Source organism: Salmo trutta, chromosome 22 (genome assembly GCF_901001165.1).
Source record: "Salmo trutta chromosome 22, fSalTru1.1, whole genome shotgun sequence".
NCBI classification, from domain to species: Eukaryota; Metazoa; Chordata; class Actinopteri; order Salmoniformes; family Salmonidae; genus Salmo; species Salmo trutta.
Window position 1 is genome coordinate 18,033,413 of NC_042978.1, and position 12,425 is coordinate 18,045,837.

At 45.9% G+C, this 12,425-nt stretch overlaps 1 protein-coding gene across 2 annotated transcripts in view; it reads right to left on the reverse strand.

The window, feature by feature from the left end:
• The window catches only part of LOC115158267 (single-stranded DNA-binding protein 3), an 86,853-nt gene that overhangs the window by 67,055 nt on the left and 7,373 nt on the right, over positions 1-12,425 (reverse strand). For both annotated transcript variants that reach the window (XM_029707005.1, XM_029707006.1), the window contains exons 2-3: positions 11,468-11,540; positions 3,691-3,752 (exon numbers count right to left, since the gene is read on the reverse strand). In XM_029707005.1, the coding sequence (XP_029562865.1) occupies positions 3,691-3,752; positions 11,468-11,540 (135 nt within the window). The remainder of the gene's footprint in view (positions 1-3,690; positions 3,753-11,467; positions 11,541-12,425) is intronic.

Below are 12,425 nucleotides of genomic sequence, written 5' to 3' on the forward strand. Positions count from 1 at the left end.
GCCTGAAGTAGAGTATATTGTGATAAATTGCAGGCCACACTACTTGCCTAGAGAGTTCTCAGCTATACTTTTCGTGGCTGTTTACTTACCACCACAGACAGATGCTGGCACTAAGACCGCACTCAGTCAGCTGTATAAGGAAATACGCAAACAGGAAACCACTCACCCAGAGGCGGCGCTCCTAGTGGCCGGAGACATCAATGCAGGGAAACTTAAATCAGTTCCACCAAATCTCTATCAACATGTTAAATGTGCAACCAGAGGGAAAAAAATTCTAGATCACCTGTACTCCACACACAGAGACGCGTACAAAGCTCTCCCTCGCCCTCCATTTGGTAAATCCGACCACAACTCTAACCTCCTGATTCCTGCTTACAAGCAAAAATTAAAGCAGGAAGCACCAGTGACTCGGTCTATAAAAAAATTGTCAGATGAAGCAGATGCTAAACTACAGGACTGTTTTGCTATCACAGACTGAAACATGTTCCGGGATTCTTCCGATGACATTGAGGAATACAGTCACTGGCTTTATCAATAAGTGCATTGAGGACGTCGTCCCCACAGTGACTGTACGTACATACCCCAACCAGAAGCCATGGATTACAGGCAACATTCACATTAAGCTAAAGGGTAGAGGTGCCGTTTTCAAGGTGCGGAACTCTAACCCGGAAGCTTACAAGAAATCCTGCTATGCCCTGCGACGAACCATCAAACAGGCAAAGTGTCAATACAGGGCTAAGATTGAATCATACTACACCGGCTCCGACACTTGTCGGATGTGGCAGGGCTTGCAAACTTTTACAGACTACAAAGGGAAGCACAGCAGCGAGCTGCCCAGTGACACGAGCCTACCAGACGAGCTAAATCACTTCTATGCTCGCTTCGGGCAAGCAACACTGAGGCATGCATGAGAGCATCAGCTGTTCCGGACGACTGTGATCACGCTCTCCGTAGCCGACGTGAGTAAGGCCTTTAAACTGGTCAACATACACAAGGCTGCGGGCCAGACGGATTACCAGGACGTGTGCTCCGGGCATGTGCTGACCAACTGGCAGGTGTCTTCACTGACATTTTCAACATGTCCCTGATTGAGTCTGTAATAACAACATGCTTCAAGCAGACCACCATAGTCCCTAGGCAACCTGCCTAAATGACTACAGACCCGTAGCACTCACGTCCGTAGCCATGAAGTGCTTTGAAAGGCTGGTAATGGCTCACATCAACACCATTATCCCAGAAACCCTAGACCCATTCAAATGTGCATACAGCCCAAACAGATCCACAGATGATTCAATCTCTATTGCACTCCACACTTCCCTTTCCCACCTGGACAAAAGGAACACCTATGTGAGAATGCTATTCATTGATTACAGCTCAGCATTCAACACCATAGTACCCTCAAAGCTCATCACTAAGCTAAGGAACCTGGGACTAAACACCTCCCTCTGCAACTGGATCCTGGACTTCCTGACGGGCCGCCCCCAGGTGTTGAGGGTAGGTAGCAACACATCTGCCACGCTGATCCTCAACACTGGAGCTCCCCAGGGGTGTGTGCTCAGTCCCCTCCTGTACTCTCTGTTCACCCACGACTGCATGGCCAGGCACGACTCCAACATTACATTTGCTGACGACACAACAGTGATCACCGACAACGATGAGACAGCCTATAGGGAGGAGGTCAGAGACCTGGTCGGGTGGTGCCAGAATAACAACCTATCCCTCAACGTAACCAAGACTAAGGAGATGATTGTGGACTACAGGAAAAGGAGCACCGAGCACGTCCCCATTCTCATCGACGGGGCGGTAGTGGAGCAGGTTGAGAGCTTTAAATTCCTTGGTGTCCACATCAACAGCAAACTAGAGTGGTCCAAACACACCAAGACAGTCGTGACGAGGGCACAACAAAGCCTATTCCCCCTCAGGAAACTAAAAAGATTTGGCATGGGTCCTGAGATCCTCAAAAGGTTCTACAGCTGCAACATCGAGAGCATCCTGACCGCGGCCTCCGACCGCAAGGCACTACAGAGGGTAGTGCGTACGGCCCAGTACATCACTTCGGCAAAGCTGCCTGCCATCCAGGACCTCTACACCAGGCGGTGTCAGAGTAAGGCCCTAGAAATTGTCAAAGACCCCAACCACCCCAGTCATAGACTGTTCTCTCTCCTACCACATGGGAAGCGGTACCAGAGTGCCAAGTCTTGGACAAAAAGGCTTCTCAACAGTTTCTACCCCCAAGCCATAAGACTCCTGAACAGGTAACCAAATGGTTACCCGGACTATTTGCATTGTGTGCCCCCCCCAACCCCTCTTTTTACGCTGCTGCTACTCTCTGTTTATCATATATGCATAGTCACTATAACTATACATTCATGTACATACTACCTCAATTGGGCCGACCAACCAGTGCTCCCACACATTGGCTAACCGGTTATCTGCATTGTGTCCCACCACCCGCCAACCCCTCTTTTTACACTACTGCTACTCTCTGTTCATCATATATGTATAGTCACTTTAACCATACCTACATGTACATACAACCTCAATAAGCCTGACTAACCGGTGTCTGTATATAGCCTTGCTACTCTTATTTTCAAATGTCTTTTTACTGTTGTTTTATTTCTTTACACACACACACACACACACACACACACACACACACACACACACACACACACACACACACACCTTTTTTTTCGCACTATTGGTTAGAGCCTGTAAGTAAGCATTTCACTGTAAGGTCTACACCTGTTGTATTCGGCACACGTGACAAAAAAAAAATACAAAAATTTGATTTGATGATTCACAATTAAAACAGGTCAGCGATTCAGGGGGCAGAATGCCGCTAAAAATGCCCCTGTTCAGCGGTGGAGGGGATTTTCAGGATGAGGAGCGCAGGACAGAGGGCAAACAAAAACTGCCTGTGAACTCACTCCCTCCCTCTCCCCTTTATCTCTCGCTCTCTCACTCCCTTGCTCTCTCTATATTTCCCTCCATCAGCTGGAGGGGAGCCCAGGCATGGGTGTTTCCTTCTCATCCAGTGAGAAATACATGTCAGCCTGTCAGTTCAGAGGCGACTGCATCCAGGTCGTGAATACACTGAAGTATTTATTTGGTATCAAAACGTCTGACAGGTCCACTACAACAAGAGGAAGAATACAACTGAAGCTGGTTCTACAAATACCATAGATAGAGACCATAACGGGTTAGGTGTTTTCAACTCTGACAAATTCTAGAAACTATTTACAGTACCAGGTACACATGCTGTAATCATAGCTTAACTTTAAAAGAAATACCGACTGTTCAAATTTGAGGTAAAAAGTATTGTTGGGTAAAATGTTAAAAACAGACATTTTTTGTCATTTAGCAGACACTCATCCAGAGCGAGTTACAGTAGAAGTTAGTTAATACATTTTCTCTACTTTTTCGCACTGGTCCCCCGCGGGAATCGAACCCAAAACCCTGGTGTTGCAAGCACCATGCTCTACCAACTGATCCACAGGGGATCAGGACAATTGTAGTTCATCATCCAGTGAAGAGAGTACAGTGCACACAGACATCAGAAGACATACCTGTTGTTACCAGCAATTAACTCCCCACTCCTACACATCATGTCGTGAATAGCAGTGTATGTGAGTGTGTGTGTAAAGTGTGGCGTTTAATGCGACTCTACATAGAAGACAATGTACGTACCACCACCATGAGTGTAGGAATCCAGGGGGCTCCCCCAGTGTAATGTTCTTCTCCCATCGGATCTGAGAGAGAGAGAGAGAGAGAGAGAGAGAGAGAGAGAGAGAGAGAGAGAGAGAGAGTTAAGACTCTGCCGCATGTGCATCCATAATGCATACTCACCACATCTCACTCCACTTCACCTCAGACAGACATGCAGTAAGAATGGAGTGCAGAGAGTGTGGATCTGACACTAAAAACATCTCAGTAGCAGCTCCTCACACTTCATACACCTCTACCCCCCATATCTGGCAACTGAGATAAGATCAACCCAGAGATAGCTAGCTACCGCACTCGGCCCTTTTAGTACTAACTCCAACTGCCACTGTCTGTGGCCGCTGTGTGAGCTACAGAACATTGCAGGCACTGTATGCATCCTCACTTGCATGCCAAACTTTCTGGCTTTCTCCTGTTATGACTAGGACCCAGGGTTTTGCTGACTGACTTGACCAGGAACAATTATGTAACTAGGGCCAGGACTTTTTCCTGGTCAGGTCAAATTGTATTGGTCACATACGCGGACTTAGCAGATGTATAGCGAAATGCTTGTGCTTCTGGTGCCGACAGTGCAGTAATATCTAACAAGTAAAAGCTAGCAAATTACACAACATATACCCAACACACACAAATCTTAGTAGGAATGAGTTAAGACTATACACACACACACACACACACACACACACACACACACACACACACGGACGAGCGATGTCCGAGCGGAACGGACTAAGATACAGTAGAATAGTACAGAACACAGTATATAGACATGAGATGAGTAATGCCAGATATGTAAACATTAAAGTGACTAGTGTTCCATTTCTTAAAAAGTGGCCAGTAATTCCTAGTCTATGCATAAAGGCAGCAGCCTCTTTATGTTAGTGATGGCTGTTTAACAGTGTGATGGCCTTGAGATTGAAAAATAGCTTCTGTCTCTCGGTCCCAGCTTTGATGCACCTGTACTGACCTCGCCTTCTGGATGATAGCGTGGTGAACAGGCAGTGGCTCGGGTGGTTGAGGTCCTTGATGATCTTTTTGGCCTTCCTGTGACATCAGGTGCTGTAGGTGTCCTGGAGGGCAGGTAGTTTGCCCCCAGTAATGTGTTGGGCAGAACACACCACTCTCTGGAGAGCCTTGCGGTTGCGGGCGGTGCAGTTGCCGTACCAGGTGGTGATACAGCCCGACAGGATGCTTTCAATTGTGTATCTGTAGAAATTTGTGAGGGTTTTTGGTAACAAGCCAAATGTCTTTAGCCTCCTGAGGTTGAAGAGGCTCTGTTGCGCCTCCTTCACCACACTGTGTGTGGGTTGTCAATTTCAGTTTGTCAGTGATGTGTACGCCAAGGAACTTGAAGCTTTCCATCTTCTCCACTGCGGTCCAGTCGATGTAGATAGCAGACAGTACACCCCGTTTCCTGAAGTCCACGATCATCTCCTTTGTTTTGTTGACGTTGAGTGAGGTTGTTTTCCAGGCACCACACCTCTTCCCTGTAGGCTCTCATCATCATCGTTGGTAATCAAGCCTACTACTGTCGTGTCATCTGCAAACTTGATTGAGTTGGAGGCATGCTTGGACACGCAGTCATGGGTGAACAGGGAGTACAGGAGGGAGCTGAGCACGCACCCTTGTGGGGCACCAGTGTTGAGGATCAGTGGAGTGGAGGTGATGTTTCCTACCTTCACCACCTGGGGGCGGCCCATCAGGAAGTCCAGGACCCAGTTGCATAGGGCGGGGTCGAGACCCAGGGCCTTGAGCTTAATGATGAGCTTGGAGGGTACTATAGTGTTGAATGCTGAGCTATAGTCAATAAACAGCATTCTTACATATGTATTCCTCTTGTCCAGATGGAATATGGCAGTGGGCATAGTGATGGCGATTGCATCGTTTGTAGACCTATTTGGGCGTTTAGCAAATTGAAGTGGGTCTATGGTGGCAGGTAAGGTAGAGGTAATATGATCCTTGACTAGTCTCTCAAAGCACTTCATGATGACGGAAGTGAGTGCTACGGGGTGATAGTCAGTTACCTTTGCCTTCTTGGGTACAGGAACAATGGTGGACATCTTGAAGCATGTGGGGACAGCAGACTGGAATAGGGAGAGATTGAATATGTCCATAAACACTCCAACCAGATGGTCTGCGCATGCTCTGAGGACGCGGCTAGGGATGCCGTCTGGACCGGCAGCCATGCGATGGTTAACACGTTTAAATGTTTTACTCACATCGGCCACGGAGAAAGAGAGCCCACAATCCTTGGTAGCACTGTGTTATCCTCAAAGCGTGCAAAGAATGTGTTTAGCCTGTCCGGAAGCAAGGCGGTCTCGGCGACGTGGCTGGTTTTCCTTTTGTAGTCCGTGATTTTCTGTAGTCCTTGCCACATACGTCTCGTGTCTGAGCTGTTGAATTGCAACTCCACTTTCTCTATACTGACGTTTAGCTTGTTTGATTGCCTTGCAGAGTGAATAACTACACTGTTTATATTCTGCCATTTTACCAGTCGCCTTGCTATTGTTAAATGCGGTGGTTTGCGCTTTCAGTTTCGCGCGTATAGATTATTTTGGAATGCTACCTGGAACCATATCCAAGTCCACGTGATCAAAACAATCCTGAAGCGTGGATTCCGATTGGTCAGACCAGCGTTGAATAGTACAGAGCACGGGCACTTCCTGTTTAAGTTTCTGCCTATAGCACAGGAGGAGCAAGATGGAGTCGTGGTCAGATTTGCCAAAAGAAGGGCTTGTAAGCATCCCGGTAGTTTGAATAGCAACAGTCTAGAGTCTTAGTAGCGCGAGTAGGACAGTCAATATGTTGATAGAATTTTGGCAGCCTAGTCCTCAGATTTGCTTTGTTAAAATCCCCAGCTACAATAAAATGCAGCCTCAGGATGTTGTTTCCAGTTTGCATAGTCCAGTGAAATTCTTTGAGGGCCATCGAGTTTACGGCTTGAGGTGGGATGTAAACGGCCATGGCGATGATGGAGAATTCTCTTGGGAAATAATACGGTCAGCATTTAATTGGAAGGTATTCTAGGTCGGGTGAACAAAATGACTTGAGTTCCTGTAAGTTCCTAGAATTACACCATGAGTCCTACAGGCCCTGCAGGTGAGCCTTGAAACATGGCATGTAATAGAGGCTAAATGCGATGCATTGTAGTTCTAATGCACGTGGCTGGTGATCAGGACTATATTGTTGGTGTGACTGTTGCCAGTTTTATAGGCTTTCCTATACACAGCTGATGGATGAGACTAACTTACGTGTGGGCCAGTGGAGGCTGTTCAAGGGTTCTGCTGTACATGGGAGCAGGGAGTGACTGTTCCCCCGAGGAGATGGGCGAGTGTGCAGGGGTAGGACGAGGGGTTAATTGAGAGGCCAGGTGATAGCTCTCTCATTAGGTGGCATCAAGCAGGTGTGTTTTGCTTCAGCATATCTGGAGGGACTGAATTCCCTTATCATCTGTTCAGGTGGGAGACGGGAGGGCTGGAAAGGGCCGAACATGCTTTGGAGAGGTCCTGAGATTTTAGCATAGTAATTATATTGGCGTAATGTGGCTGACTGTAGAACTGTTGACATTTATATGTGATGAAAAGAGACCGACCGTGAACAGAGAAACTTTTAAGACCTTTGTGGCTAAAGTTAGGAGTATTGTTGAGAATATGGGAGTTAAAGGCATTTTGAATATTGTGTACTTACTTACTCTGCTATCATAAAATACGAAGGGCAAGAAGAGAGTTCCAGAAAGCAGGAAACATCACTGATCAGCATCTCCACATTATACTGTGTATGTGATTTCATATATTTAAAAACAAACTCAAGTACAAGCAAATTCCCTGGAAAAAGGCCTCTGCATGCCTCATGGAAATAAACTGTGTGAGGAGCAGAGCTTCTCCCTCCTGTTTCCTGTGATCCATAACTTAACCCCTATCCAGCAGCACACCAATAACACTCCATCTCAGGGAGGAGATTCGCCCAGGAGGGTTCTGCAATCAGCAAGCCTCACTTCAGCCTCGCAACTTAATCTCTCCGAGCTGGTCCCAGATCTGTGCTTAATATTTTAGTCCAGTTCTGTGCCTTGGTGGCAGTTAGTCGAACACTGCTGCCTGCACTGAACCGTTTAGGGCAGAGAGAGGGAAAAGCTTTTGGGCAGGTTAGGTGATTGATGTATTGATTTATCAGCATTGTAATAGACTAGGTTACTGTATGACTTTGTTGTGTCAACCTGGACAGGTTGTGGCTTGATTTAGCCTCGCAAACACACCTGAGATAGAATATAAGCATTAGACATTGAATGGCCTGACTTCCGCCCTTTTAAATTAGAATTTCCATGTGTGACATTATCTCAGTCACATTAAAGGCTGCTCTCTCATTACAGGTTAGTTATATTTTGATAACACATACAGTGCATTCGGAAAGTATTCAGACCCATTGACTTTTTCCACTTTGTTACATTACAGCCTTATTCTAAAATTTATGGGACAAAAAAGAAAAAAAACTACACACAATACTCCATAATGACAAAGCAAAAAGTGTTTAGAAAATGTAGCAAATTTATATTTAAAAAAAACAGATACCTTATTTACATAAGTACTCAGACCCTTTGCTATGAGACTCGAAATTTAGCTTAGATTGATCATCACTGAGATGTTTCTACAACTTGGAGTCCACCTGTGGTAAATTCAATTGATTGGACATAAGGTCCCACATTTGACAGTGCATGTCAGAGCCATGAGGTCGAAGGAATTGTTTGTAGAGCTTTGAGACAGGATTGTGTCGAGTCACTGATCTGGAGAAGGTTACCAAACAATGTCTGTAGCATTGAAGGTCAAAGAACAGTGGCCTCCATTATTCTTAAATGGAAGAAATTTGGACCCACCAAGACTCTTCCTAGAGCTGGCAGAACTGCCAAACTGAGCAATCGGGGGAGAAGGGCCTTGGTCAGGGAGGTGGTAACCCAATGGTCACTCTGACAGAGCTCCAGAGATCCTCTGTGGAGATGGGAGAACCTTCCAGAAGGACCACCATCTCTGCAGCACTCCACCTGTCAGGCCTTCCAGACGGAAGCCACTCCGCAGCATGACAGCCAGATTGGATTTGCCAAAAGGCACCTAAAGGACTCTCAGACCATGAGAAACAAGATTCTCTGGTCTGATGAAACCAAGATTTAACTCTTTGGCCTGAATGTCAAGCATCACGTCTGGAAGAAACCTGGCACCATCCCTACGGTGAAGCATTGTGGTGGCAGCATCATGCTGTGTGGATGTTTTTCAGCGGCAGGGACTGGGAGACTAGTCAGGATCAAGGGAAAGATGAAAGGAGCAAAGTACAGAGAGATCCTTGATGAAAACCTGCTCCAGAGCGCTCAGAACCTCAGACTGGGGCAAAGGTTCACCCTCCAACAGGACAACGACCCTAAGCACACAGCCAAGACAACGCAGGACTGGCTTCAGGACAAGTCTCTGAATGTCCTTGAGTGGACCAGCCAGAGCCCAGACTTCTCTAGAGACCTGAAAAGAGCTGAGTAAAGGGTCTGAATACTTATGTAAAATTCTAAAAACCAGTTTTTGCTTTGCCATTATGGGGTATTGTGTGTAGATTGATGAGGATAAGGCTGTAACGTAACATGTTAATGGGTCTGAATACTTTCCGGATGCACTGTAAATGGCAGGGAACATATGGAATGAGTGATTCATTGTGAAAGATAAAGAGCAACATTTTAGTTTAAGACTCAGGAGAAAATAAATATAGCCTGTGTATAATAGTATGCTGTTAATTCCAGGTCATGACCGCATCTCTAAGGAAATTAGGCTGTTTTAGAAAACCGTCATCTAAAAGTTCCTTTTCCTGTGTGGTTGATAAGGGACACCCAGCTGAGGCAACAAAAAAAATGCACCTGTATCTTTCAAAACATAACATACGTACGCCTGGGCCATGCGTCAGACATTTTTGAACGCAGTGACACACAGGTACAGTCATGAACAGTGGTGAAACATCAACGCTGTAATACATGATAACAGCTGAACAGATTATAATACAGGAGGGGAAAATGCCGTGATGTAAGCTGGGTGAATCACACCACTGAAATAGTTCTGTGCTTGAACACAGGCCAGAGTTTTTTTTTTTATATGAAATAAATCATGAGAAGAAAAATAAATAAAAAAAATCAACCTTTCATTGCACTTGAAAAAGATCACTTTAGCAGGTCCGGGGGTTAAGAACATTATTATTAACCAATTGTCCATCTAAATGAACATATTAAATCTGACTTCTAACACATGGGAGTGTTAAAGAGCAGTTATGAACCAAATGAGCATATACACCACTCCAAATGTGTGAGTAGAGCTCTCACTGCTGGCTAAATGAATGGTAAATAATCTAGGAGTTAAATAGACTAGTATGAGCATCCAGGGTATCACAGAGAGGATATTGGAGTTTAACCCAACTTTTTCCAGAAGGCACACAGAGCAGTATAAGGAGGGCCAGGAATTTGTCTTGAAGAAGTAACCTGGGAAGGAAACTCATGGCCCTAGTTATGGCTTCCTGCACCAGTTAAGTGGTCAGAGAAAACCTCCTGACCCTAGGGAAAGGGACAGCTGATACATAGAAATAATATTTGTCTTTACCATATAGTCCTCCATTATTTGCATGCCAGTAACGTTCTTCCACAGCCATAATGGTACAATATTTAGTGAGCAGCATAAAGGGGTCTACACACATTAAACAGACAGTAGATACGGAGCATAGCGCAGTAGTTGCAATGTCGTTTTTCCCGTCACAAAAAGGGCGGGAGCATTCTACACACTTTTGTGCAACTTGAAAATTGAGACGTGCCATATCGTTCCTTACGGCGCCGCGGGGGCAGTGTTGTCACTTGGTTCCTTGATCTGATCTATAGGCTATGCATCAAAGTAGCATATTCTGCATTGATAACCAAATACAGTCTTGGTGAGTAGGCTATAAGAATATTTGCCAGGGAAAATTATTTAGAAATGGTATTATTTCACATGGGGGAAGATGTGGGAAGCTAGGTTACTGCTAGCAGAATAACCTACAGCCTACTAGCAGGCACAAAACGTGATGTTAATCAAACCTAAACTTTCATAACATGTAGGCCTAGCTATTCATTAAATATGCAGTCGGTTCTCTTTCAAATTAGCTTAGTGGTGAAGTTCAACACGATTTCTCTTTGTCTACCTCAAAAGGGGAAGACTTCAGAAAAATGTCTGTCCCCCTTATGAACGCTGCTATTTGGGAGTCTAGAAATGCATGGACCGGCACGTAGCTCTACGCAAGTCAAGCTTGTAGCAAGCTTAAGGCGTGAAGGTGTTAGAGAGGTGAAGGCCTGAATACTAGGCCACTATGGAGGAAGGATGTCCATTAAGGAAGAGGATGCAACACATTACATGGGCTTTACCTCATTGACAGTTCAGGGGCTATCAGACTAATAGAGGAAGGAGCGTGGCCTAGGTGTTGATATGGAACGCAAATAGAACAGCCAACATTTTTTTATTGTCCTTATAGAAATCTTAAGACTAATACTGTTGTTATTCATCAACTTATAGCTTAGTCTAGACGTATTACATCCATATCATTGTATACAAAACTTTGGAATCCAATTGTGTTACAAAACTGAACCAAATTGGTTCTTGACCCCAGGGCTACCGCTAATGTAAATTCCATCCCTCGCTATACAATGGAAAGGAATCCCATTCATCCGTTCACCTCAGGAAGTTCTTCTAAAGCCATTTCTTACCTCTGACAGGAAGGTCTGTGCTGATTTCTGTGCGCCGACGTGCAGCAAATACTCGTACACATATAAAGCTAACCTGGAAAACAAAGAGAAAAAAGGTCAATGTCGAGGCTCCATCTGGCACCTCCTCCATCCCCTCCGGAGAATCTCTCACCCTCTCCAGGGCTAGCAGGCAGCCTATCCAACTGGAACTCAGGTGAAAAATGCATTTGTACTGGATCTCTCCTTACAGACCAGTGGGGTTAACCTGGGAGAATGCAGGCTTTGTCGTAATAAAATACAATTTTATTTTTGGTCAGACCTGTTGTATGTACACAGTATTAACATTTACAGTAGGAGCCAGAGACTTTCACAATGACAGCCAGATAACATGCGGACTCTAAGGAGAAGCCATTGGGAGGCTCTAGAAAATAAAAAGAGCATCTGTGGTTTACGGAGCTCCTCCTTTAACATGGATGCTGAGGAAAACAAGAGGAAAGCAGAGACAGCCAAGCGTGGGTCGGTGTCACACTATCTGACAACCCACACTACCGTGTGCATTTTTGGTATCATTATGACTGTCATTTAGCCGCCTGTGCTGGCAATTACTGTACTCCCTGTGCTCCTGGACTAGTGATGAACCCACACTACTAAGAGGGAAAGGGCCTCCCGAGTGGCGCAGCGGTCTAAGGCAGTGCAGAGCTTGAGGTGTCACTACAGATCCAGGTTCGATCCCGGGCTGTGTAGCAGCCGGGAGACCCGAGGCGACGCACAATTGGCCCAGTGTCGTCCGGATTAGTGGGGGGTTTGGCCGGCTGGGAAGTCCTTGTCCCATCATGCTCTAGCGAATCCCGTGGCGGGCCGGGCGCATGCATGCTGATACGGTCGCCAGTTGTACGGTGTTTGCTCCGACACATTGGTGCGACTGGCTTCCGGTTTAAGCGAGCAGTGTGTCAAGAAGCAGTGCAGCTTGGCAGGGTCT